Source organism: Aethalodelphis obliquidens, unplaced genomic scaffold (genome assembly GCF_003676395.1).
Source record: "Aethalodelphis obliquidens isolate GAN/ISIS:26980383/991018 unplaced genomic scaffold, ASM367639v1 scaffold62, whole genome shotgun sequence".
Classification (NCBI taxonomy): domain Eukaryota; kingdom Metazoa; phylum Chordata; class Mammalia; order Artiodactyla; family Delphinidae; genus Aethalodelphis; species Aethalodelphis obliquidens.
Window position 1 is genome coordinate 3,314,927 of NW_020838006.1, and position 27,466 is coordinate 3,342,392.

At 39.2% G+C, this 27,466-nt stretch overlaps 1 protein-coding gene across 1 annotated transcript in view; it reads right to left on the reverse strand.

Annotated features, from left to right (window-relative positions):
• Positions 1-3,294: 3,294 nt before the first annotated feature.
• GADL1 (GAD like acidic amino acid decarboxylase 1) overlaps positions 3,295-27,466 on the reverse strand; it is a 146,871-nt gene continuing 122,699 nt past the window's right edge. Inside the window, exon 14 of the mRNA XM_027088309.1 lies at positions 3,295-5,179. Within this exon, the coding sequence (XP_026944110.1) occupies positions 5,006-5,179 (174 nt within the window). The 3' untranslated portion in view covers positions 3,295-5,005. The remainder of the gene's footprint in view (positions 5,180-27,466) is intronic.

Sequence of the window (27,466 nt, forward strand, 5' to 3'; positions counted from 1 at the left end):
GCTTATCCAGAGAAACACTTGACTCATCTCTCCCATCAGGACAAAAGAGGGCTCAGCTGTAGAAACAGCTCACTTATCACACAATTTATTTATGGAGACTTGTGCCAAGACACTCCCCTTGCTGTGTCCACTAACTCTACACCATTACATGGCGGACTGTGTCCCAACCAGTTTGCCTTAAAAGACCCACTATTTAAGCCACCTAAGCACACACCTGAAGCCTGTAAATAGGCTTCTTCAACTCCCCCTTCTGAGACCCCACTGAAACTCTTTCAAGGCAGTGTTGCTCCATACTCAGCAGGGCTAATAAAGTTTTAATTAGCTTTGCTTGACCAACAGCTTTTCTGAAGACCTTCTGCAGAGCTTGTAAAACAGAAAGTGAGAGATAGGATCAGTTTGTGTTTTAATATGGTTGCAGTTTGGTGAGCAGATGGGACAAAGCCCAGAATCAATGTGTGGATGCAGTAAGAAGGCTATAGCTATAGTCCAGAGGAGAGGTGAAAGGAGTTTGGAATTTGGACATGACAATGGAGCTGGGATAAATGGATGGATTGGAGACATGTTTTGGAGGTAAATCCAACAAGGTCTGCTCGTAGGTTGGACACTGGGGGAGAGATGGAGACAGAGATATTAAGCATCAATTATAAATTCTGGTTTGCTGAACTAGATAATGATGTCATTCGCTGAGATGGAAGCATGGACAAAGGAACTTGTTTGAACAGGGGTGTAGAAAATCCTGAGTCAGTTTTGGGCACGCTGAGTTTGAGTGGGACCTGAGTGGAGTTGTCAAGTAAGCATTTGCCCATGTGGGCATGGAGCTCACAAAGGTCTGAGAAAGCAATGGCCAAATACTAAGAAAATATTTATTCTCACCTCCACTGGGGTCCCTATTAAAATTTCTCACTATTTCAAATCAAAATGCCCTCTAGGCCATTGCCCTCCAATTTCAATGGCAAAAAGCAGACAAGAAAATTCCTATCCTCTGGTTTGAGAAAGGGGCCATGACAGTATAATTATTGTCCTCTTAGACCAACCTAGTTCTTGATGTTTCTGTTTGCCAAGTAACTGTGGGATGTCAGACACAGATTGCTAGGATTAGTTCAAGATGACCCTTTTCTCTCTATACATCTACAATAGCAAAGTGAAGAAGTTTAGAGCCTGGGTTCTGGGGTGAGGTGGATTTAGATTTGACCCTGGGGTCTACCACTCAGTAGTCTGATAATCTTGGAGAATTTTCTTACACTATTTGTGTACCAGGTTCCTTGATTGTAAAATGAGGATAATAAAACTCTCACCTTGATCGAGTTTTGTAAGGTGTGTGTAAGACCATGTAAATGTACTAGCTGGCACAGTCCTTGGCATGTCGTATGGACTCAGTAAATGTTAGCTATTGTCACCATCATCCTTGGTTTTCTGCATTAGACGAGGCTCAAACTTGTAGAATTTGCCATGAGAAACACCGCACCTGCAGGACTAACAGGTTAAAGAAACAGGAAACCTATATTATCTTTCTCCTTTTGGCTATAGCACTCCACATACTCCCCCTGTCCCAGGGGCATTTACTTTAATGGTCTGGGTGTCCAATGCTTCATTGGTTCAGTCTAATGGCCCCCCGGAAGTTGAGACTCATAAGTGATTTCTTGTATCATATCTGGTTGGCTGACTTACAGCTCACATTTTACATGACCAAAACCAGGTAAAGCTACTCTTCTTGCAGCCCTCACCCCAGTAATGGCAATTCCTTTCTTATGGTTGCCCAAGCCAAAGGTAAATGAAACTATCCTTCATTTCTCATTTCTTTTTAAATACTCTACTCCGTTAGCCAAGATTCCACCTTTCAGTGCCTCTGGGATGAGACCCGTTTTCACCGCTTCCTTCACTACACCTCTAGCATAAACCACCACAGTCTCTTGTTTGCGCTATTGCAATTGCCCCCATTTGATCTCCACCCTTGCCCATGCACGCCCTATTCTCCAAACAGCAATCAGAGTGATCCTCCGAAAATATAAGCTGAATCATGTCAATACCCTGTTCAGATGCTCCAGTGTGTTTCCATCTAAGTCTCCATCTACATGGTCCAGTGTCCTGACTCCCAGATACGTCCCTGATTCCACCACCCTATCCTGACTACCACTCGCCCCCATCAGTCCCTCCACTCCAGCCACACTTACCTCCACGTTGGCCCCTGGATGGATCACAAGTGTAGCTCCTCAGCCTTTAGCTTACCAAGCCCTCCTCCTGGTACGCCCTTTCCCCAGATACCCACAGGGCTCTCTTTCCACTTCCTTGACCTCCATGCAGAGGTTCCCCTGTCAGCGAGGCCCTGCCTAACCAACTTCTCTCCGACAGCCAAGTCCACCCTCACAGCTACCATATTCCATCCCTTTACTCTCTGTCTTCAAAATACACATTGCCACCTGACTTGTTACATAGTGACTTGATTGTCAGCCCCAAGGATATAGAAAGCTTCACAGGAGCAGAGATTTTGTCTATTTCAGTCACTGGGTATTCCCTACATCCTAGATAACAGTCTGGAACATAGTAGGCCCATTAGCAATACATTTAAAGGGTGAATGAATTACAATTAACCTTTTATCAAAAAATTTTTCTTGACCATTCAGTCAAGTACCTGATTGGGGGTGGTATATCGGAACATTTTAAGGAGAAAGGAGTGGGATGTTCAAAGTACTGGTAGCAGTTGGGTTTTTTTGCCATTGAGCAAGGAACTGTCATCTTTCAAAAAAAAAAGGCCCAACAGGAGCTGAGCTCAGGCTATTGAGTCTCCCATGACCTGCCTTGTAGATGAAGAAAGACTGAACAAGAGGCAAATCCATACTTGGCTATTAACTGTTTTTTCCACCTTATTCCAGGTGTTAACTAAAAAACAGACCACTTCCAACCTACTGTCTCAATTATTTAACTAAAATGCCAACAGAGCCCAAATTACTCTAAAAAGTATTGGTACCAAATGAACTAATTTACAAAACAGAAACAGACTCACAGACTTAGAAAACAAACTTAAGGTTAACAAAGGGGAAATGTAGTAGAAGGGATAAGTTAGGAGGTTGAGATTAACATGTACACATTAACATATATAAAATAGATAATCAACAAGGACCTGCTGTATAGCACAGGGAACTCTACTCAACACTGTAATAACCTATATGGGAAAGAATACGAAAAAGAAAAGATATATGTATATGTATAACTGAATCAAGCTGCTGTACACTGACAACAAACACAACATTGTAAATCAACTCTACTCCAATATAAAATAAAAATTAAAAAAAAGATTTTAACACTTAAAAATATTAAAAAATAAAATAAAATGACTGTGTTACTTACAAAATAAATAAATAAAATGTATTGGTACAATCCAATAAAGGGGGGTGACAGGAAGAGAAAAGCCAAACACGGTGTGCTCACATTGCTTTTTATTTCATTAAACCCAAATTACTGCAAACATCAATTTCAGAACATTTTAGGAAGACGTTAAAACAAAAAGGCAACAAGAAATGCAATACACACACACAAACACCTATCACCAGAGACTGAAGTAATTCAGAGAAAGATTAAAATATTCTTTGACTGATGGAGATATTGAGAAATGACACACCCTAAAATGAGAATATGGAATAAAAGCAAATAGTACACATCTGCTTTTTAAGTCTTCACAATTTAAGTAAGTTAGGGAAGGCATACAAAATGGTTATTGAATATGCTACGTCTAATACTTGAACAATCTGCAATCATGTGCCTTCCAAATCACAGCTCTAATTAGATTCATAATTATACTTTGTTGAACTCTGCACCCACACCTCTGAATTCTGTTTATTTCTTAGTCAAAGAAAATTCTGCTATAAATCTAGGACCAGGATTAGATAGAATTACAATTATCCATTCCCAGGAGAAATGGAGGAGGTGTTTGCCCTGAAAGACCTCTAATTCTCAGATTCTCTGCCCAATATAAATCACTTAATAGTCTACACTGACATTTCAAAGCTTGCGAAAGGGAGTGTTGTATAACCCTGGACTTCATTCTGGTTCTTTCCTACAAGCAGAGAACAAGATAAAAAAAGGGCCCCTCAAGCTTAAAGAGGTACCTAATTAGAGACATATATGCCTAACGTCTACTCCCAATTAATGACACGAATGATTCTGGGAAGTGAATTAGGACTATTGCTTTGCTTAAAAGGACTACACTACAAAGTGTTTGTCTTTTATCCTTATCTCTAATTTAAATAATTTATAATAGATTATGGCTAATTTTAACTTTTGAGAATAAACATTTAGTCTGCATAAAAGATACTTTTTATAAAGTAACCATCTTATATAGTTTCTCTTTTAAAAAACACTTTTGATACACTTCTGATGACCCTAAACATTTGTGCTACAGATGCCACAGCTGCATTTTCAGAGACCAACTCAGGAACCACGGAAATATTAGATATCCTTTTGCTGGCAACACATAAGAGTGCTTATTCAGTCAATTCAAAGTTGTGCTAAACTACTGGTTCTCAGATTTTAACCTGCCTCAGAATCACGTGGAAGGCTCCTTAAAATTCAGAATACCCAGACCACCCCCAGAGTTTCTGATTCAGTAGGTCTGGCATGGGGCTGAGAACCTGCATTTCTAACATGTTTCCAGGTGCTGCTGGTGTAGGGATCACACTGTAAGAACCACTGCTTTAACCCACTAATTTCGATGTTCTTTCAAGAGAAATGAAAGCTTAGAATCCAGAGCCCACGTAGTACTCACTAAACTCTCTCCCAGGCTCTGCCACAGGGATCATCCGTGAGAAAATCCTTTATTGCAGCAGTAGCACCCAGGCAGCTAAAGAGTCCTTAACACTACTTGCTTAGCATTTTGGTTTTGCTGGGCAAGGATGTGGCATGTTTCCTATTTCTCACCAGAAGGGCTGCAATCTCCTATGTGCCCCCAGATGCCCTGGATCTGTAACCCTCCAGGGCAGGACCTGTGCCTCTGGGGGATCAAAAACCATAGCTACATGTCCCTACCCAGAAGGTCTATCTCATCCAGGAGGAAGTCCATGTCCTCCCGTCTGACTTGAGGGCTGATCAGCACCTGCCGGAAGAAGTTGACCTTCCCCCGGTGGGGCTGGTAGCCCAGCATGAGGCTCCCCTTCTTCATCATCCGCTCCTTAATGGCCGGGGCCACCTGCATGGGAGAGGAGGGAGGCGGTGAAAGACCAGAACACTGAGGCATCATGACTGCATTGTACCCAGTCATTGGCTACTCATAGGGCAGCCACTGGTGTGGATGCCATTCTCACACACACAAAGTTGACATTAATAATCATCACCTGCTGAGAACTTATGGCATATGAGTACTGATTCAAGTGCCTTAGATAGATGAATTCACTTAATCTTCACAATAACTCCACAAGGGAGATATTATTAATATACCCTTTCCAGATGAGGAAACTGAGGTGCACAGAGATTAGATAAATAGCCTGAGGTCCTGCATTTGGTAAGTGGGAGAGCTGAGATTTAAAAGCAGGCAGTCTCACCCAAGCCCATGCTCAGAAACTTAAATCACGATGCAGTGATGCCACATTAAAATCAAACCAGGTGTTTGTTGTCAGGGGTCACAGTCTCAAAAGTGTCAAATGTTATGTTCCCAAATTTGCTGGAACTAAAAAATACTCCAGTTCAGGCAATTCGAATAAAGAAGATTAGTCAGAAATGGATAAAAAGCACAAAAAATAACAGCCATGCCTTGACAGTCTACCAAAGAAAACACTAAAACAGGTATTATGTGCAGTTATATTTTGCAGACTATCAGTTTATTAGTTTATTAATAGAACATATTGGTTTATTAACAGGAAATATAACCACTGTGTCACTTATTAAGAGGCGTACAGTTGGTAATAAAATTAGTAAGTCCATATTTTAAGGATTTCTGGTGAACATGGGAAGAATGGGCCCTAAGAGTCCAAGTGCACACATTTTTCTAATTTTCCACTTCCATTTTCATTTTAACTCTTTCACAGTTGCTGAGCATATCCTCAGTGAATATGGGCAAAGAGAACAGAATGAGTGTCTGTCCTCTCCTGTCAGGAAGAGGAGACGTAGCTAGTCCAGAAGGGAGAAACGCATACTTAAATAAAACCAGGCACAATGTGGTATAAGATGCCTTAGATGAGGCATAAATCTTGGTTCCCGGGAGCCCTTCTCAGAGTGTGACCACCCCACACCACTCTGGTTTGAAACACATCTATGATTTGTCAGATACTTCCCTAAACACAAGCCAAAGTACTTCACCCAGCTCTCAACAAAATGATCTATTCCAAGCTTATGGGAGGATCAATGCTTCAGACCTCTGGAGATATATGTTGGACTCAACCAGAGCCTTCTTAAGCGATGTCCAAGGGTCATTTTAGCTAAATACTTTTTTCATAATGTGCTCATTTTAGAACTTAAATCTTGTAAAACATGAACTATTACTGTGCTTACAACAGCAAAAACGAAGACTTACTCAGCACAGTCACACTGTCATTCTAGCGAAGGACTGGACGTCTTTCACAGTAAAAGGAACATAGGGCTTCCCTGGTGGCACAGTGGTTGGGAGTCGGCCTGCCGATGCAGGGGACACGGGTTCATGCCCCGGTCCGGGAAGATCCCACATGCCATGGAGTGGCTGGGCCCGTGAGCCATGGCCGCTGGGCCTGCGCGTCTGGAGCCTGTGCTCCGCAACGGGAGAGGCTGCAGTGGTGAGAGGCCCGCGTACCGCAAAAAAGAAAAGAAAAAAAAAAAAAAGAACATAAAAAGAAAATATAAAAGCTTTAATGAAAAATAAATGTAGAAAAAGAAGATGAAGTCAGAGGTCAAGTTACTGAAAAAATAGAGACCATCAGGTTCTATAAATGTCTGGGAATGTGTCACAAATTTTATTCTGAGCTTTTTAGATTAGGAAAACAGGGTTAAATCAATACCACCTCCATTCTCTTTGCAAAACTTAGTGACAAAATCCAGTGGATACTGAAGCTGGAAGCTGGTAGGTAACTGTGTATGCTTATGCATGTCCATTTGAAACCCTTCAATTTGTATGCTCTTAGCATCAGTTTTCTTCCAAAGCTGTCTATGCAAGTACCATTTCTTATTAGAATTATAAAATCTAGTAAATAATACTAAGCAAAGGAAAAGTTAAAAGGATTGAGTGTTTTCCATAAAAACTAAGTTGAATCCTTTGGAAAGACCAGATAAAGGAGGCGAGGGGCTGCCAGAATTTACTGCCATCAAGTTAGGTGTGATGGGAGAACTGTAAAAGCTTTCAAACAAAGTCTTGAGAGTCCAGACCAAATCTGCCCACAGGTGGCTGCCTAGGTTCTGAGCACGTTTTCCATTGAAAAAAACCTGAGCTGGAAAGGACAGATGATTCCTGAAGAGTATAGTTTATGTAAGAACCATAGACGCCCTCAGAGCATCAGAACTCTGCTCAAGAAAAGCCTCATTTGCTCTTGGAGATCCTCACTTGATGGAAAAAAAAAAAAACCTTTCCATCAAAAGATGGGAAAATTAAAATGCACATAGATGTGTTTTAAGTTAAAATATTTAAGTTACGTATGCATCACATATTTTTCTAGGATTATTTGCTTTAACTTGATCAATCCTCATCCCCTTAGGTAGGTGGGCTTCTAGTGCATATGTGGGTATGAATGCGTGTATATGTGCATGTGTGTATGCATGCATGTGTGGATATGTGCATTTGTGTGTGTACATGTGTTTGTGTGGTGTGTATGTATGTGCATGTGTGGGTGTGCATGTGTGGGTGTATGTGTGCATGTGTGTGCACAACCACATGTAATTTAAACTTCTAACCCCCCATTTGTCATTTACTGCTCTTAAAATCCTCCTAGTCAGAGGGCAATGCAGAACTGTGGGCTGACTTAGGCTCATGACAAAGGTACATTTATTTTTAATTCCAAGAGCGAGTGGGCTCTTGCATGTAACCTGTAGGTGTGAGAGTAGGTATGAGAAGGCATGGCCCACAGTGCCCACGCTAATCAATGCCAGGAAGATCTGGTCCATGTGGGGCAAATGTCTACCCAGGAGAGGCACAGACTATCAATTTTAGAGCTTACAGCTTGTGGTTCTGTAGACTTTTTTTAAAATAAAAATTCCCTTCGTATTTATCTCCATCTTCCTCTAGGTAGTACCCAGGGTTTAATCCGCTCTGGCTTATAGCAAATTTTAAATTTAAAACAGGCATGTTGTTGGCTCAAACCTAATTTGCATTATCTATTCCTATTTATTTTTCCTCTATTTTTCTTTCCCAAATGATAATTTATGCCTTACCTTTGGAGAGCAGTAGAATTTTGATTCCAGCTCCTAATGTGGCTCACAGGAGGCTCTTATCAAAATGAATGTCAGGTTTGCATTTCTTGTTAGCAAACCAAAAACATCTCCTAATGTGAGCAAGAAAGATAAAACTAAGAGGCACTCAGATGTGTTAATATAAAGATATTTTTGATCTTTAAATTCTTGCTCTTTGTAAGGCATAAAAATTTGCTTCCATGGGCAGAACACCTGGCATCAGAACCAAACTTCTAAACTAAATTTTGTCACTGACTTTCAAAAATTATAAAGAAATGACTAAGTATCTGTGCGATTCAGAGAAACAGCTAAGTAAGGGTTTGGCAGTACAACACACATCTTATTTTCGTACCCATGAATATAAGCTTAATTCCTAGAGGTAATTAATTACTCCTGGCCAAGAGGGAAAAACCTCCTTTGTTTAAATACTTCATGGGGAAAGCAAGCTGTAAGCAACACCAACATCATTCATTAAATCTGCCACAAATTATAATTGTAGTAGTAGCGGTTGTTGTTAATATTTTACCAACTCTTTAACATTTGCAATGTGTTTTTCATGTCTCTGATTCTCATAAACCCAAATTAAAGCTTATTTGAAAAGAATCCACATTTTTGCAATTTAGGGACCAGAATGTTCTCGTGACTAGCCAGCTTGTCACCTTTGCACATTAAAAAAAAACCAAAAAAACAACCACTTCCTATTTATAAAGCTTCAGGCATAATCCAATTCTTGGCAACTAGGATATTCTCTTTTGCTGATCACAGCAGAGAAACAGTCCTAATCCGACAAGATGGAATACTCACAAGGGAAAGAAAATATGTGCAAACTAAATGTAAATATCTGAATATCGCCCCTAAAGGGAGCACGCAAGGAGGAAAGCAATTTAGCAGGAGTGAGATTGCTTTCCAGCTCTCAATTATTTTACTGCTGGTTTCTCCCCCAAATTGTAAATCAAATTCTTTTCTCCTGCCTCAGTGCTCTGGTCCCTGCATCTTAAGTGGAGGAAGATCCTGACATTTCTATTTGGTTGCACAGGAACTTAATCGACACATTTCTGTAGGGTTGCTGTTTCCCACCTTAAATTATGTTTCAGCAATGATTTAGCCATTTAAACAGAATGTTGTTGCCACACCCCTGCTGCATAAACAGCATTTGGTATTTAAAAGTTGCTTAAACCCAAGGAAAAGAAAAAAACAACTCTCTCATTCTGGCCAAGTACAGTAATTTGGTAACAGATAACTGACCAGATGTCACCAGAGCCTTTTATTAAAATAAAATTGTCATGTCTGTAAAATGATATTTCTTCTTAAAAATGTGTAACTTATTTAATGTTAAACAACACATTTTTTTTCAATATACAAAGTGTTTCTCAAACTCTCTGTAAGGAAGTTTATTTTTTCCAGTCCATTACATACTTTTGTGAAATACAATAAAAGTGAATAACTAAATGAAAATTAATTACTAAATTAAAATGAAATAAAAAAGACATAAAAACAAGGTCCTACTGTATGGCACAGGAACTATATTCAATATCCTGTGATAAACCATAATGGAAAAGAATATGTGTGTGTGTGTGTGTGTGTGTATAACTGAGTCACTCTGCTGTATAGCAGAAATTTAAAAAACATTGTAAATCAACTATACTTCAATAAAATTAATTTAAAAAAATTTTTAAAAAGAAAGTAAGAAGATAAAAGGAAGACATAATAAGTACAAGCTAAATTAGTGTGGTTTTTTTTTTAATCAACAGTAAACTTACTGTTGTTATAAAAGCTTCTAAACAGTAACTCTGGGTTCCCATGTTTTTCATATGGCAGACACCCAGTTCATGGATCTGCAGGGTGCTGGAGACCACATTTTGAGGATTGCTGCTCTGTTTTAACTCCCTTGTCTCCTTGGGGGTGTATATAATTTTAGTTATGAATGTTGGTGTTATTTTTCATACTTACTTCTGCATATTGGCATAATCTCCATACCATTTTGAATCGTGTTTTTGTTTTTCACTAAACCACTGTGCCATAGTTTACCTAAACATGTCCCACTTGTTAAGTCTTGGAACTGCTTCCAATGGCACTTCAGTGAAACCATGAACCCAATCATGTAAACTCTAAATCACTTCTTCGAAGTCTAGTTCAGAGATGATAAATGTCTGAAAATCTCCTAGACATTACGATCTTTATACAACTTTTCCCATCAGATGCTCTAAGGGTGAAATAGCCACATTTTCACCTGCAAAATATGGGGCAGCACAACACCCAGCATGACTGAGAAGATAAGCCCGTAATTAAAGGAAGTGATCCTTTTAAGCAAATATGAGGGGCAAAGACTACATACACTTCTACTGTGACTCTAGATAGCAGAATCATTCAGAGCTTCTAATAAACCCAGCAAGATGTGTGTTTTGCTAAATCCTCCCCTAAATTGATGTTCTTCAAACTCCAGATTTTAGAGCTGTTTTCTCAATTTCAATTTAATTAAATCTTCATTCTGTAATCTCTAAGGAAGCAAAGATTTTTTAAGGAGTAGAAGGCTAAACTCATAATAATTTGCACATCTTGTGGGGAGAGCATGGAGTGGGCAGGCAGACTAATAAACTGAAGAACAAATTGGAGTTTTATTGTAATTAATAAAACTTTTTCTAAGATTATTTTGCCTAAAGGAGAGTTAGTTGTATCAAATGCAGAAAATTATCTACAATATTTTTTCTCTCTATAAAAGTCACTTGAAAGAGTTTTTAATTTCCTTATATTTACACTAAACTTCATACATCTTTGGCACCTTCTGTATTTCCCAGAACAGAGTTTATAGCCATACCAAAGCTACTCATTGCAATACATGGTTAAGCAAATAAACACTGAGAAAGCAATATAGTGGGGGCTGATTCAGCCGCTATGTTGAATGTTATTTGCTCTAGCTCTAGTTTGGTAAGCTTTTTTTTTCTGTAAAATGCCAGACAGTAAATATTTTAGGCTTTGTAAGTCATACAAGCTCTGCTGCAAATACTCAACTATGCCACTGTAGCATGAAAGCAGCCCTAGACAATATATAAACAAATGAGCATGGCTATTTAGGGACTTTATTTAGGAACAATGAAATTTAATATTCAATATCATATGATTTTCACATGTCACAAAATATTAACTGCTTTTCATTATTTTTCAACCTCTTAAAAATATTAAGCCCATTTGTAGCTCCTAGGCTGTACATAAATAGGTGATAAGCTAGATTTGGCTTTAGACATAATTTACTAACTCCCTGGTCAAAATGGAAAAAAAATACATTACGATATATAAAATCTACCCCTTAGAAGGAAAAAGTGCATGAATATTAGGTTCACTGGGCTTCTTTCAGAAACTCTGAATTGGGACAGGAAATGAAAAAGTTCTTCCTGTCTCTTCTTCTCCAGCAGAGCATGAAACCAGAGCTACAGATGGGTGGGCAGGGTTGCCACAGTGGATTTCTTCCAGAACAATTATTCTTGAACCATCACAACAAGTAGCTTGTTTTATATTGTCTTCCCAAATAATCTGGGTTCCAAATAAGCCCCATGTTCCATGTTAACTTGAGGTGGGTTCTTCTGAGTAGGATATTAAAATCTAGCTCATGAAAAGAGTTGGCAGGAAATGTCCACACTTGGTAGCTGGCACCCAACACAAGACTATTTCTGAGACTTATAACAAGGTATGTAACTCCTTTCCCCATTTAAGTCATTTTTTTTTGTATAGTTTGGGGACATCTCAGATTTGCTGAGCCCAGATAGAGATGCAATGATGATCAAGGTGAGGGCCAGAATTCAGGGCATGAATAGCAGCAACGGCCAGGATTTAAATGGAAGAATTCCAGTCCAAGAGAAGAATTAGCAAGACTAAACCAGTCAGAGAACTTAAATGGGCTTTCCAGGGGCCTTCCTTCTTCTGAGAAAAGTGCAGACTAGCACAGTGACAATCTAGGAAGCAAACGGGGCTTTCCCAGTGCATATAAGCTGAAGGCCAATCAATCATCAGAGAAAAGCTACCCTGGAGAGATTCCCCAGGCATTCCTGAATGCCCAATTTTGCAGTTATAGAAAATAAGATGTAAGAAAGCCTGTAAATCCTTTATTTGTTCATTACTTTCTCTGATATTTATCTCCATAACTAAAGCATCATGATGGTCCTTGCATGAGCCAGTGAATGGAAGGTCATCATAACACTGATACTGGATCACAGTCTAAACAGATTTTCATCTCTTATTTTCCTTTTGGCTTCAATTAAAAATGATATACTCTCCAGTGGATAAGTGCATTCCATCAATTTCTGATCATGAAAAGAGCTCAGACATATAAGAACTTCCCAAAACTTAAATGAACATTTTTATCTTGATTTCTTCTAACTGTACATAAGAACCAGATAACTTGATTTCTTCTGACTGTACGTAAGAACTGACTTTTCTAAATTTTAAAATTTGTATGGAAACACAAAAGACCCCAAATAGCCAAAGCAATCCTGAGAAAGAAAAACAGAGCTGAGCTGGAGGAATCAGGCTCCCTGACTTCAGACTATACTACAAAGCTACACTAATCAAAACAGCATGATAGTAGTGCAAAAACAGAAATATAGCTCAATGGACAGGATAGAAAGACCAGAAATAAACCCACAGACCTATGATCAATTAATTTATGACAAAAAAGGCAAGAATACACAATGGAGAAAAACAGTCTCTTCAGTAAGTGGTTCTGGGAAAACTGGACAGCTACATGTGAAATAATGAAATTAGAACATTCTCTAACACAATACACAAAAGTAAACTCAAAATGGATCAAAGACCTAAATGTAAGGCTGGACATTATAAAACTCTTAGAGGAAAACAGAGGCAGAACACTCTTTGACATAAATCACAACAATATCTTTTTTGATCCACCTTCTAGAGTAATGAAAATAAAAACAAAGATAAACAAATGGGACCTAATGAAACTTAAAAGCTTTTGCACAGCAAAGGAAACCATAAACCATGAGAAGAGGCATCCTACAGAATGGAAGAAAATATTTTCAAATGAAGCAACCTACAAGGGATTAATTTCCAAAATATAAAAACACCTCATGCAGTTCCATGTCAAGAAAACAAACCACCCAATCAAAACATGGTCAGAAGATCTAAATAGACATTTCTCCAAAGAAGACATACAGATGTCCAAAAAAGCATATGAAACATCATCATCAATAATTATCAGAGAAATGCAAATCAAAACTACAATGAGGTATCACCTCACACTAGTCAGAATGGCCATCATCAAAAGTCTACTAACAATAAATGCTGGAGAGGTTGTGGAGAAAAAGAGAACCCTCCTACACTGTTGGTGAGCATGTAAATTGGTACAACCACTATGGAGAACAGTAATCCCACTCCTGGACATTTATCTGGAGAAAACTCCAATTCAAAAAGATACATGCATCCCTATGTTCATAACAGCACTACTTACAATAGTCAAAACATGGAAGCAACCTAAATGACCATCAGCAGAGGAATGGATAAAGAAGATGTGGTACATATATACAATGGAATATGACTCAGCCAAAAAAAAGAATGAAATAGTGCCACTTGTAGCAACATGGATGGACCTAGATATTATCTTACTAACTGAAGTCAGACAGAGAAAGACAAATATATGATATCACTTCCATGCGGAATCTAAAAAAAAATGATACAAATGAACTTATTTACAAAACAGAAACAGACTCACAAATATCAAAAACAAATTTATGGTTACCAAAGGGGAAACAAATTTATGGAGGGGAGGGATAAATTAGGAGCTTGGGATTAACATACACACACTACTATATATAAAATAGATAACCAACTGTAACTATTACTGTAGAACTCTACTCAATATTCTGTAATAACCTATATGGGTAAAGAATCTGAAAAAGAATATACGTGTGTGTGTGTGTATATACATATATTTGTATGTATAACTGAATCAATTTTCTGTACACCTGAAAACTAACACAACATTGTAAATCGACTATACTCCAAAAAATTTTTTTAAAAAAAGATATTTTCATTTTCACAGGTTTAACATATTTCTGCTGTTTGGATATATGTGAAATTATAAATTAAGGAAAAATGAACACTATTATAACAGTGAAACTTCCCATCAAAGAAAAAAAAGAATTGGCTTTTCCTTTACACATGCAATTCAGAACATATAGAAATGGGTTTTGAATTCAGCTAAATATATATCCTCCCATTTGTAACCTCTGTGTTACACAGGGAGGTTGTTGCTAAATGAACAGCTATTGAAAGAAAACATTTCCTTATGGTCTAAACATGATATAGTCCAAAGGAGAAAGTGATTTTTTAGTCTTATAAAAAAAGTTCTTTGTGGTAATGGTTAGCTTTACATCCTTAAAATGTAGTAAATGGAATCTCTCACCCGATACTAAAGAAACAGTTGCTACCTCACAATACAGAAACGGTTCCCTTGTATTTCCAAACACTTTAGAGTAATTTGCCCCAAACATGACATTCTATATAGAATAGGCATTTGCCCTCCTAACACAGTTTGCTTTTGTCTAAAATTGTTCTGAGCTCACAGCCCTAAACAGCAGAAATTTTGCTTATGGCTGATCACACAGGCAGTTTCCACCCCCATCAAGGAAGAAACCAGTATCTGCCAGAACAACATTAAAGCACTTCCACATTTCTAAGAGCATTTCTGACTCAAAGAAGGAAAACTGTGATACTGTCGTGTGGATACATGACCATTGGACTATAAACTCTGTTCAAAGCTAGGTCTTCACCTTATTTTTCTTTATATCCCTCAGAACCTAATGTAAAGCCTTGCCAGGAGATAATGCTATGCACTTGTCAAAACTCACAGAACTGTGCACCTTGAAAGGTAAACTTTATGTGTGTGTAAATTAAGAAATAAATAAATTAATTAACTTAAAAACAACAGAGATTCTGAGAGGGCCATGTGGATCATGAGAGGGCCATGTGAGATCATGCAAGTATCTTCAGCTCCTAGTGCCCCAGTTTCCTTATCTCTAGGCAAGAGATAATAATAATAATAGTACAGATCTCTTCCTAAGATTGATAAAATATGGAATGTGATATTGTGGGTGAAGTGTGTAATGCTGTGGACAGTCCATGATGGAGATTAATATTCTTACTCAAGGAGAATCTAGAAATACAAATCAAAACTACAATGAGGTACCACCTCACACCAGTCAGAATGCCCATCATTAAAACTAACCATGCCCCCCCTCCCTCTAGTTTGCCTTTAAAAGTGCTTTGCTGAAACCCTTTGGGGAGTTTGGGGTTTTTTCGGCACGACCCACCCATCACCTAGCATGGCCCTGCAATAAACATTTTCTCTGCTCCAAACTCCGACGTTTCGGTTGTTTGGCCTCACTGTGTGTCGGGCACGGGAACTTGCATTCAGTAACAATATCACCGTACTTATTAAATAGAATTCAACCATAATTATAGAAGATTTCAGTTGAGTTGTGATTGACTAAGTTAACATAAGGTTCATTATCTGTGATTTTGCAGTTTTCCTTTTGTATTTTGGAGCCATCTTTCAAAGTTAGCAAGTATTTTTATATGCCCCAATTCAATTCTTATACCCCACCCCATGCTTATTTTGCCTGATGACTAAATAAACTAGCTCTATGCACATATGAGTGGCCAAATATCCACTGTCCTCAGGACAGACTCAACTTATACCTGTAATTATCACAGCACTCCTTTTCACTGTTATAAGTGTCCCAATTTAGAGGCTAAGTTATATGGTTTAGACTAACCATAAATGGACCAAGACACTAGTTTACTGACTAGGGACCCAATTCCTGAAATTCTGTGACTCTGGACAAGAACCTTGGACTTAGGACTATGACTCCTGTGGGACTCATAGTCCTCTCTTATGAAAAACTGATAATCCCTTGTAGGACTGTCATGTGGACTAAATGAAATAATATAGATAAAAACACCAAGCATAGGGGCTTCCCTGGTGGCACTGTGGTTAAGAATCTGCCTGCCAGCGCAAGGGACACAGGTTTGAGCCCTGGTCCGGGAAGATTCCACATGCTGCCCAGAAAGTAAGCCCGCAAGTTGTGGCTCTAGAGCCCACGAGCCACAACTACTGAGCCCACGTGCCACGAGTACTGAAGCCTGCGCGCCTAGAGCCCATGCTCTGCAACAAGAGAAGCCATCGCAATGAGAAGTCCGCACACTGCAATGAAGAGTAGCCCCTGCTTGCCGCAACTAGAGAAAGCCTGCACGCAGCTATGAAGACCCAATGCAGCCAAAAATAACTAAATAAAATTAATAAATTTATTTAAAAAAAACAAGCATAGCGTTGGCATCTGCTAAGCACTCAATAATATGAACTAGTATTATTAATTTCTTAAAATGAATTGGCTTTTAATCAACTTACATTCACACCTGGTCTTTTATTACTCTATTTCATTATCTCTTGAGACACAAGCATTTGAAAGTGTTGTGAAAACATGACTTGTAATTTATTCTTTCTCCCCAAAGCATCTAAACTGTATTAAATAATTCTGAGAGGTTGTGAGTTAGCAGTTTTAGAAATTAAATCTTACACCTCATGTATGCTGCTTCTATATTAATCTTCTATTTATGTTCTAGGTTTTTTCCAAATCAGACAAAAATTAACAAAGCAAACTTTTTCTTTCTTTAAAAAGTAAAACAGTTGTTGATTATCTTGGCCGTTTGATGGTGGGGAGAGAAGTTTCCTTGAAATGTACTGTGGGCAGGGATGAGTTTCTATTGTATTCTAGAAATTTCTATGTGTTGTGTAATTTTGCAGCATACAGAAATATTTTCTAAGTAATGAAGTTACTTCTTCTTTGGACATGTGAAAAGTTCACATATAATGAAAAGGTCATTTGTCCCCATATTCGTGAGCTTGTATCCAAAACTTTAGTCTCTGTGTTGTCCTGCCACGTACATTTTTATCAAAGGAAGATCAAAGAGCTGTGTTAGGTGCTTCCCAAATGTGCCTGACAATACACGGCACCTGGTTCCAGACCCAAATCCACAGCAGCTGAATCTGAACTTCGATGGGACAGGCCATTGGTCTGTATGTTTACTGACCAGGCACTCAAGTTCTTGCTATCATGATGCAAGTTTGGGAACCTGGACCACGGCAGTCCTTTAACTAGGACGTTGGAGACATATGGTGTGGTAGGAGGTGAGAAGTGTTGGACAGGAAAAAACAATTTTGAGAGAGGAAGGAGGTGAGATTGGGAATCTCCCCTTCCTGAATTGCTTATGTTGATTTCATAATAAACGAGTGACCTTCAAAGAAGCTGTTAGCCAACTTTTCTGTTAATCATAAAACATGAAAAAGTATTCAAAACACTTAATTACGGCCCAGGAAACAATGAAACTCTTCATACTGAATGCTTAAAGAATCAATTTTCCTCTCTCGATATATCTCCTGCCATTCCTTACCTGCTCAATTCTTCTCCTACTCCTTTGCCCTCACTCTTTTCCCCTGACGTCTCCCCTCTACAATTTAGAGGTGAGCTGCACTGGTGTGCCTCCCAAGCTTACATTATGTAAAATCGGTGGTCCAGAGCCCATGATCATTTGCGTCTAAGAGATCATTTCAGCTTGGCAGACATGGAGAAACAGGCCACACTCGCGGCATACCTTTCTTCAAATGTGGATTTTTACCCTTATTTTCCTCTGGAGTATATCTCAAAATCAGCACAACATTAAAAAGTGCTCCACTTTAAAAGCACTGCCCTGTCTATATGCCTCCCAATACAAATGAGCAAAGCCACAGAAACAAAGAGGTCAGACCTCCAGGAAGAATGAAAAACACAGCTTCACATGCGGTGTTTGTAACGTAGAAATGACAATGACGGCAATTCCAGTAAACCTAATGTCAGTCATACATTCAAGGCAGCCAGAATGAACAGTCATAAAAGGAAACCAAACTGAACTGAAAGCTTTAGCTGGAGAATGGACACAATAAATGTTCTACACACTCTATGAAGTAAAACCTTAATACTCAGTGGTGTCACATGAGCTCACAGCTCCTCAGTAACTGTTGTGGGCCAACCCCCAAACGTTAGCCCATGCTGCGAGACCCCTATATTGTTCCTTAAGATGGCAAGTTATTCCGTAATGCTCGGCCAAGGCTGGTACCACCTCTCGGGGGCATTTGGAAAGGAGTCCAGGCATTTTGGGTTATTGCAATGACAGCTGCGTGTTTCCTGCACTTGATGTGTGAGGTCAAGGGTGACAAATGCTTCACAATGGTTAGACACAACTTGCCCAAGGAAGAATGATGTTGCCCCAAATGCCAGTGATGCCCCTGCTGAGAAATGCTGATCAGGAGCCCTGTGGGCTCCAGGAACACCTTCTACACTTTGTCTTGACACCTCTGGGTCCTTTCAGTTCCTCCCACAAGTTACTGACCTTGCTTTGAGTCAGAACAGATGACTCAATTGATGGGTCAGCGAAGTAAATGGGACCCTTGAGAGCAAAAAATAGTATTTTGTTGTTTCCCTTAGATTCTTTTTTTTTTTTTTTGTGGTACGTGGACCTCTCACTGTTGAGGCCTCTCCCGTTGCGGAGCACAGGCTCCGGACGCGCAGGCTAAGCGGGCATGGCTCACGGGCCCAGCCGCTCCACGGCATGTGGGATCTTCCCGGACCGGGGCACGAACCCGCGTCCCCTGCATCGGCAGGCGGACTCTCAACCACTGCGCCACCAGGGAAGCCCTAGATTCTTTCTTTAATGTTTCATTTTAATTTCATTTTTTTCTAGCTTTATGAGATCTATTTGAGAAATAAGAATAGTATATATTTATAGTGTCCAGTGTGATGTTTTGATATACACTTAACAAAATGCTTTAGCTTTGCACATACTGAGCAAATTAACAAAAGTGATTATACATTCTTCCTTATGGAGCTCCCTCAACACTGTTGAACCCAGTACTTAAAATTAGAAGTTGCTTTTGAAGCCACATACAAGCCCCTGTGTCCCTGACTTTGAAGTAAAATGCTGACTCAAGAGTTATGATTGGGAATTGTGAAGAGGTAGAAACAGAGAACAGCTGTTGGGCTGGGGAAATGATGACAATTTAGACTATAAATCCATCACATAGCAGAATCACCTAACTCCCAGTTCCCTGAAAGATACAGATAAAGGCCTGACACACTCCTGAGTTGTTTGTACAGGAAGCAGACCCCCTGCAGGTGAAAACTGCTGACCGCAAGCACATAGACCCTAGACTGGCTGAAACCAGAAGGTTGAAGATGCTGACTCCCAATTACCTCACCACCAGCCAATCAGAAGAATGTCCATCAGCTGATCACGTCCTCTTTGAACCATTACTATAAAACTCCTCACTACCCCCTCCAGGGGTACACAGTTTTGAGGGCATTAGCCCGCTGTGGCCCCCCTTTGCCTGGCAAAGCAATAAATCTATTCTTTTCTACTTCACCCAAAACTCTGTCTCCAAGATTTAATCCAGTGCTGGTGTACACTGGCCGAGTGTCAGCAACACTTTTTCCTTAAAGTCATGGAAAAAGTGTTGGCTGCAGGGTCCTGCCCCTGGAAAGAGGGGCTGCCACAGAGGCAAGAAGGAGGCAAAGCAGACAGGGCCCTTCTTGGCCTCAACCAAGCTCCTCTTTACCTGTCTTACATGTTGGAGTTCTATGTAAGAATTTGTGTGACAAAAAGGGATCTGCCACTTAAAAAGACCAACTTTGAATTTGATTGGCAATGTATGTATTATTCAAGAGCTATCATTTTGGAATATCTGCAAAATAGCCCTCTAGATGTTGGCCAAGGGAATGCTCCCTAGATGCTGAGTCTAAGGGCAGAGAGTGGACCCTGGGGTCTGACATTCTTGACCGGGTTGGGGAAGCTAAGAAAATTCACAGGGAAATATGTCTCCTTGCTAAAACTAAGCTTCTTTTATTTAAGAGTTAAGGATAAGGGGCCTCCCTTATCCGCAGTGGTTAAGAATCCGCCTGCCAATGCAGGGGACACAGGTTCAAGCCCTGGTCCGGGAAGATCCTACATGCCGCGGAGCAACTAAGGCCGTGTGCCACAACTACTGAGCCTGCTCTCTAGAGCCCGGGAGCCACAACTACTGAGCCCATGTGCCACAACTACTGAAGCCCGTGCGCCTAGAGCCTGCGCTCTGCAACAAGAGAAGCCACTGCAATGAGAAGCCTGCACACCGCAAGGAAGAGTAGCCCCTGCTCGCCGCAACTAGAGAAAGCCAGCGTGCAGCAACGAAGACCCAAACGCAGTCAAAACTAAATAAATTAATTAAAAAAAAAAAGTTAGGATAATCCATATGTTGCCAAGTTACGTTCCAGTAGAGTAATAATAAATAACCAACAATAAAAAATGACCATTTCACATAATTGAACTTAAGTATGTCCCAAGCGCAACTATGTAACAAAGCCATATCACATTCCAGGGGCTCTGTTGCCTCTGGCAGGTAATCATCATTCCATTCCCATGCTCTCACTCTCCTGTAAGTGCCCCAGGGTTTCAACTCATCCGCTGGCCACTTGAATGTCCTCTTTTTAAGAACTGCTTGTTCACGTTCTTTGCCCATTTTGGGTAATCATCTTTTTCTTACTAATTTAGAAGAACTCTATGTTGGTAAGAACACTATCTGATGGCTTTACGTGTTGCAAGTGATTTATCTGCTTTTAACTTGGTTGTCAGTAGCTTTAATTACATATTACAATTTTTAACCCTTAAAATCCTTAAGAAAACCAAGAAACAAGTAATTGAACTGTTACTCCAGCGTTTACTGATTGGCAAACTTAAGAACATATTCCATAACCTCTAAAAACTTACATTTTTCTTATAGCATAATTTCTCCTTAATGTCGTACAAGATGCGTGTTTAATAAACCCAAACATCTTCTGAAGTTCTACTAATGAACCCAAGGCTGAAGTCTCAGGCAAAGTGGGCTGTGTTTGTATTTCAAGGACGTGATGAGAGCTAACTTCAAGTATTCTCCAAAGTATATTTTTGTTCTCTCAGGGTCAGAATTCTGAAAACAGTATTTAATCAAGCTAGCTTTCTCTAACTGCATATGCAAACAGAACCAGTTTGGAGTTTCAAAAGAGTTTCATCTTAACCAGTTTTTTCCAGAGTCTAAAGAATACCATTGTCATATATTGTTAAAAAAATTATCTTTCTTTTTCTTTAGTCATAATATCATAGCTAAGGTTTTTCCAATGAATTGAACCTTAATTTCCCATTTTACAAAAGACAACAAAGATACCAATCACACAAATGGAATATACACTCATACACCAGAAAACACAACTGTCACAAAAACTCCGAGAGATGACTGATAAGTCCCAAACACTTCCCAACACAAACAGGCCTCGACGTCAGTCACACATCAGAACCAACTAGCAAAACACCCAAATGACGCTTCGTGCTCAAAAGAGAAGTTTGCCGGGTGCACACCGGTGGACTTACTCGGTCTTGGAGCTCGTCAGCTCTTCCAGCGGCATCTTTCCATTCTAGCAAGGGAAAGCGTACATTGGCAGCCAGGGCTGAGCAGGGGAGAAACAGGGAGAAGCCCCGAAACAAATGGTTTGGGCAGCTGCTAGGAATGTCCACGCCAGACTCCTCTCAGGGCAGGTCCAGTGAGCCACGACCAGGAGGCTCCTCGCAGCCACCCCAACGTATCCTCATGGCGGCTGCCCTGCTCAGGAAAACCCGGGAGCCAGATATCGCGAGAGCCCAGCCTCACGCTGGGAACCAAATACTTACCTAAAGTGGGTCCAGCTGCTCACCGCTCAAAAGTCAATAAAGAGACAAGCCTGGTGGAAGGGAAAGTTTGCTTTATTTTGGAGGCCAGCAACCAGGTTGGGGGGCAGGCTGCTGTCCAAAGGCCGACTCCTCCCACTGACAATCAGTTGTCAAAAGCTTTTATAGACAAAGGGAGGGGGCTACATGCAGAAACAGCCCAGTCAGCTCTGACAGTCATCTTGAAACTGGTCATTGGTGGTCTGACCACCATCATCTTGATTGTTTTAAATACAGTTAATCTTCAGTTCCAGGGTGGGTTTGTTCCCATTTCTTTGAGGCCAGTTCTCAGAATTGTGGCAGCTTATGTCATGGCGACAGTCTGGCCATCATGTATTAACCTCTTCCACCTGGTGGGGGTTTCAGTATCTATAAGACAGCTCGCAGGACACGGCTTAGAATATTATATATAGCACTTGAGGAGGAACTAAAGGTCCTTTATTTTGCTTCATGACTAAACTATTATTATTTAGTCTTGTTGGACTGTTTTGCTTTGTTTCTGCATTTTCTCACTTCTCTGATGGAACTTATTCTTCGGCTAAAGTTTTCCCCCAGACAAAAGTCAGGCTGAGAACATGGAGGGGCAAGGACCATAGGGTCCTGCTCCATTTCAGATGGACCTAGCGATGATCATACTAAGTGAAGTAAGTCAGACAGAGAAAGACAAGTATCACATGATACCACTTATATGTGGAATCTAAAAAATGATACAAATCATCTTATTGACAAAACAGAAACAAATTCACAGACATAAAGAACAAACTTATGGGGCTCTTCCCTGGTGGCACAGTGGTTGAGAGTCCGCCTGCCGATGCAGGGGATATGGGTTCGTGCCCCGGTCCAGGAAGATCCCACATGCGGCAGAGCAGCTGGGCCTGTGAGCCATGGCTGCTGAGTCTGCGCGTCTGGAGCCTGTTGCTCCGTAACGGGAGAGGCCACAACAGTGAGAGGCCCGCGCACCGCAAAAACAAAAAAACAAAAAACCCCACAAACTTATGGTTGCCAAAGGAGAAAGGGAGTGACAGGGGGAAAGGGAGTGACAGATAAATTAGGAGTTTAGGAGTAACAGATATACTATTTATAAAATAGGTAAACAACAAAGACCTACTATAGCACAGGGAATTATATTCAATATCTGGTAATAACCAAAATAGAAGAGAATCTGAAAAAGGCATATATATATATATATATATATATATACACACACACACACACACACACACAGACACATATATATCTGAATCACTTTGCTGTTCACCTGAAACTAATATGATATTGTAAATCAACTATACTTCAGTTAAAAAAAAAGAAGGGATACAAAGAGGAAAAAAAAACTTCTATTGATATGATTAAAATTATATTAGGCCTAAATATTAATGAGGGAAAATTAATCTTCTCATCTAGAATTATGGTGTTTTCCAGTTTCTTTTTTTTTTAATTATACAAATGGTTTATTTGCTTCATCTTATTATGAATATTATACATACTCAGTATAAAACACATACATGTGCATGTATGCATACACATACAAATCACCATCACCACCATTAAAAATATTATAAATTAGAAAATAAAGATTATCCAAAATATTATGACCCAGTGATAATACCCATCTCTATTTAACAAGAAAATTCTTAATTCGCAGATGTCCATAAATAGGGTATACAAGGGCTATTCTGGATCGCATTCTCTTCTTTCTTCACTTTATCATTCTTCATAAGTCTTCAATTTTTTTTGAATTTTATTTTTCTATACAGCAGGTTCTTATTAGTCATCCATTTTATACACATCAGTGTATACAGGTCAGTTCTAATCTCCCAATTCATCCCACCCCCACCTCCACCCCCCACTGCTTTCCCCCCTTGGTGTCTGTACGTTTGTTCTCTACATCTGTGTCTCAATTTCTGCAGTGCAAACGGGTTCATCTGTACCATTTCTAGGTTCCATATATATGTGTTAATATATGATATTTGTTTTTCTCTTTCTGACTTCACTCTGTATGACTGTCTCTAGATCAATCCACATCTTTACAAATGACCCAATATCATTCCTTTTTATGGCTGAGTAATATTCCATTGTATATATGTACCATGACTTCTTTATCCATTCGTCTGTCGATGGGCATTTAGGTTGCTTCCATTACCTGGCTATTGTAAATAGTGCTGCAATGAACATTGGTGTGCATGTGTCTTTCTGAATTACGGTTTTTTCTGGGTACATGCCCAGTAGTGGGATTGCTAGGTCATACAGTAATTCTATTTTTAGTTATTTAACGAACCTGTGTACTGTTCTCCATAGTGGCTGTATCAATTTACATTCCCACCAACAGTGTAAGAGGGTTCCCTTTTCTCTAGACCCTCTCCAGCATTTGTTGTTTGTAGATTTTCTGATGATGCCCATTCTAACTGGTGTGAGGTGATAACTCATGGTTGTTTTGATTTGCATTTCTCTAATAATTAGTGATGTTGAGCAGCTTTTCATGTGCTTCTTAGCCGTCTGTATGTCTTCTTTGGAGAAATGTCTATTTAGGTCTTCTGCCAAATTTTGGATTGGGTTGTTTGCTTTTTTAATATTGAGCTGCATGACCTGTTTGTATATTTTGGAGATTAATCCTTTGTCCGTTGATTTGTTTGCAAATATTTTCTTCCATTCTGAGGGATGTCTTTTTGTCGTGTTTATGGTTTCCTTTGCTGTGCAAAAGCTTTTAAGTTTCATTAGATCCCATTTGTTTATCTTTGTTTTTATTTTCATTACTCTAGGAGGTGGATCAAAAAAGATCTTGCTGTGATTTATGTCAAAGAGTGTTCTTCCTATGTTTTCCTCTAAGAGTTTTATAGTGTCCAGTCTTACATTTACGTCTCTAATCCATTTTGAGTTTATTTTTGTGTATGGTGTTAGGAAGTGTTCTAATTTCATTCTTTTACATGTAGCTGTCCACTTTTCCCAGCACCACTTATTGAAGAGACTGTCTCCTCTCCATTGTATATCCTTGCCTCCTTTGTCATAGATTAATTGACCATAGGTGTGTGGGTTTATCTCTGGGCTTTCTACCATGTTCCATTGATCTATATTTCTGTTTTTGTGCCAGTACCATATTGTCTTGATTACTATAGCTTTGTAGTATAGTCTGAAGTCAGGTAGCCTGATTCCTCCAGCTCCGTTTTTTTCCCCAAGACTGCTTTGGCTATTTGGGGTCTTTTGTGTCTCCATACAAATTTTAAGATTTTTTTGTTCCAGTTCTGTAAAAAATGCCATTGATAATTTGATAGGGACTGCATTGCATCTGTAGATTGCTTTGGGTAGAATAGTCATTTTCACAATATTGATTCTTCCAATCCAAGAACATGGTATATCTCTCCATTTATTGGTATCATCTTTAATTTCTTTCTTCAGTATCTTATAGTTTTCTGCATACAGGTCTTTTGCCTCCCTAGATAGGTTTATTCCTAGGTATTTTATTCTATTTGTTGCAGTGGTAAATGGGAGTGTTTCCTTAATTTCTCTTTCAGATTTTTCATCATTGGTGTATAGGAATGCAAGAGTTTTCTGTGCATTAATTTTGCATCTTGCTACTTTACCAAATTCATTGATTAGCTCTAGTTTTCTTGTAGCGTCTTTAGGATGCTCTATGTATAGTATCATGTCATCTGCAGACAATGACAGTTTTACTTCTTCTTTCCCAATTTGGATTCCTTTTATTTCTTTTTCTTCTCTGACTGCAGTGGCTAGAACTTCCAAAACTACGTTGAATAATAGTGGTGAGAGTGGACATCCTTGTCTTATTCCTGATCTTAGAGGAAATGCTTTCAGTTTTTCACCATTGAGAATAATGTTTCCTGTGGGTTTGTCATATATGGCCTTTATTATGTTGAGGTAGGTTCCCTCTATACCCACTTTCTGGAGAGCTTTTCTCATAAATGGGTGTTGAATTTTGCCAAAAGCTTATTCTGCATCTACTGAGATCATCGTATGTGTTTTCTCCTTCAATTTGTTAATAAGGTTTACCACATTCACTGATTTGCATATATTGAAGAATCCTTGCATCCCTGGGATAAATCCCAATCCATCATGGTGTATGACCCTTTTAATGTGTTGTTGGATTCTGTTTGCTAGTATTTTGTTGAGGATTTTTGCATCTATATTCATCAGTGATATTGGTCTGTAATTTTCTTTTTTTGTAGTATGTTTGTCTGGTTTTGGTAGCAGGGTGATGGTGGCCTCATAGAATCAGTTTGGGAGTGTTCCTTCCTCTGCAATTTTTTGGAAGAGTTTGAGAAGGATGGGTGTTAGCTCTTCTCTAAATGTTTGATAGAATTCACCTGTGAAGCCATCTGGTCCTGGACTTTTGTTTGTTGGAAGATTTTCAATCACAGTTTCAATTTCTTTACTTGTGAGTAGTTTGTTCATATTTTCTATTTCTTCCTGCTACAGTCTTGGAAGGTTATACCTCTCTAAGGATTTGTCCATTTCTTCCAGGTTTTCCATTTTATTGGCATAGAGTTGCTTGTAGTAGTCTCCTACGATGCTTTGTGTTTCTGTGGTGTCTGTTGTAACTTCTCCTTTTTCATTTCTAATTTTATTGATTTGAGTCCTCTCCCTCATTTTCTTGATGAGTCTGGCTAATGGTTTATCAATTTTGTTTATCTTCTCAAAGAACCAGCTTCTAGTTTGACTGATCTTTGCTATTGTTTTCCTTGTTTCTATTTCATTTATTTCTGCTCTGATCTGTATGTTTTCTTTCCCTCTGCTAACTTTGGGTTTGTTTGTTCTTCTTTCTCTAGTTCCTTTAGGTGTAAGGTTAGATTGTTCATTTGAGGTTTTTCTTGTTTCTTGAGGTAGGCTTGTATAGCTATAAACTTCCCTTTTAGAACTGCTTTTGCCGCATCCCATAGGTTTTGGATTGTGGTGTTTTCATTGTCATTTGTCTCTAAGTATTTTTTGATTTCCTCTTTGATTTCTTCAGTCATCTCTTGGTTATTTAGTAATGTATTGTTTTGCCTCCATGTGTTTGTGGTTTTTTTCCCTGTCATTGATTTCTAATCTCATAGCGTTGTGGTCAGAAAAGATGTTTGATACGAGTTCAAATTTCTTAAATTTACTGAGGCTTGGTTTGTGACCCAAGATGTGATCTATCCTGGAGAATGTTCCGTGCGCACTTGAGAAGAAAGGGTAATCTGCTCTTTTGGGACGGAATGTCCTATAAATATCAATTAAATCTATCTGGTCTATTGTGTCATTTAAAGCATGTGTTTCCTTATTAATTTTCTGTTTGGATGATCTGTCCATTGGTGTAAGTGAGGTGTTAAAGTCCCCCACT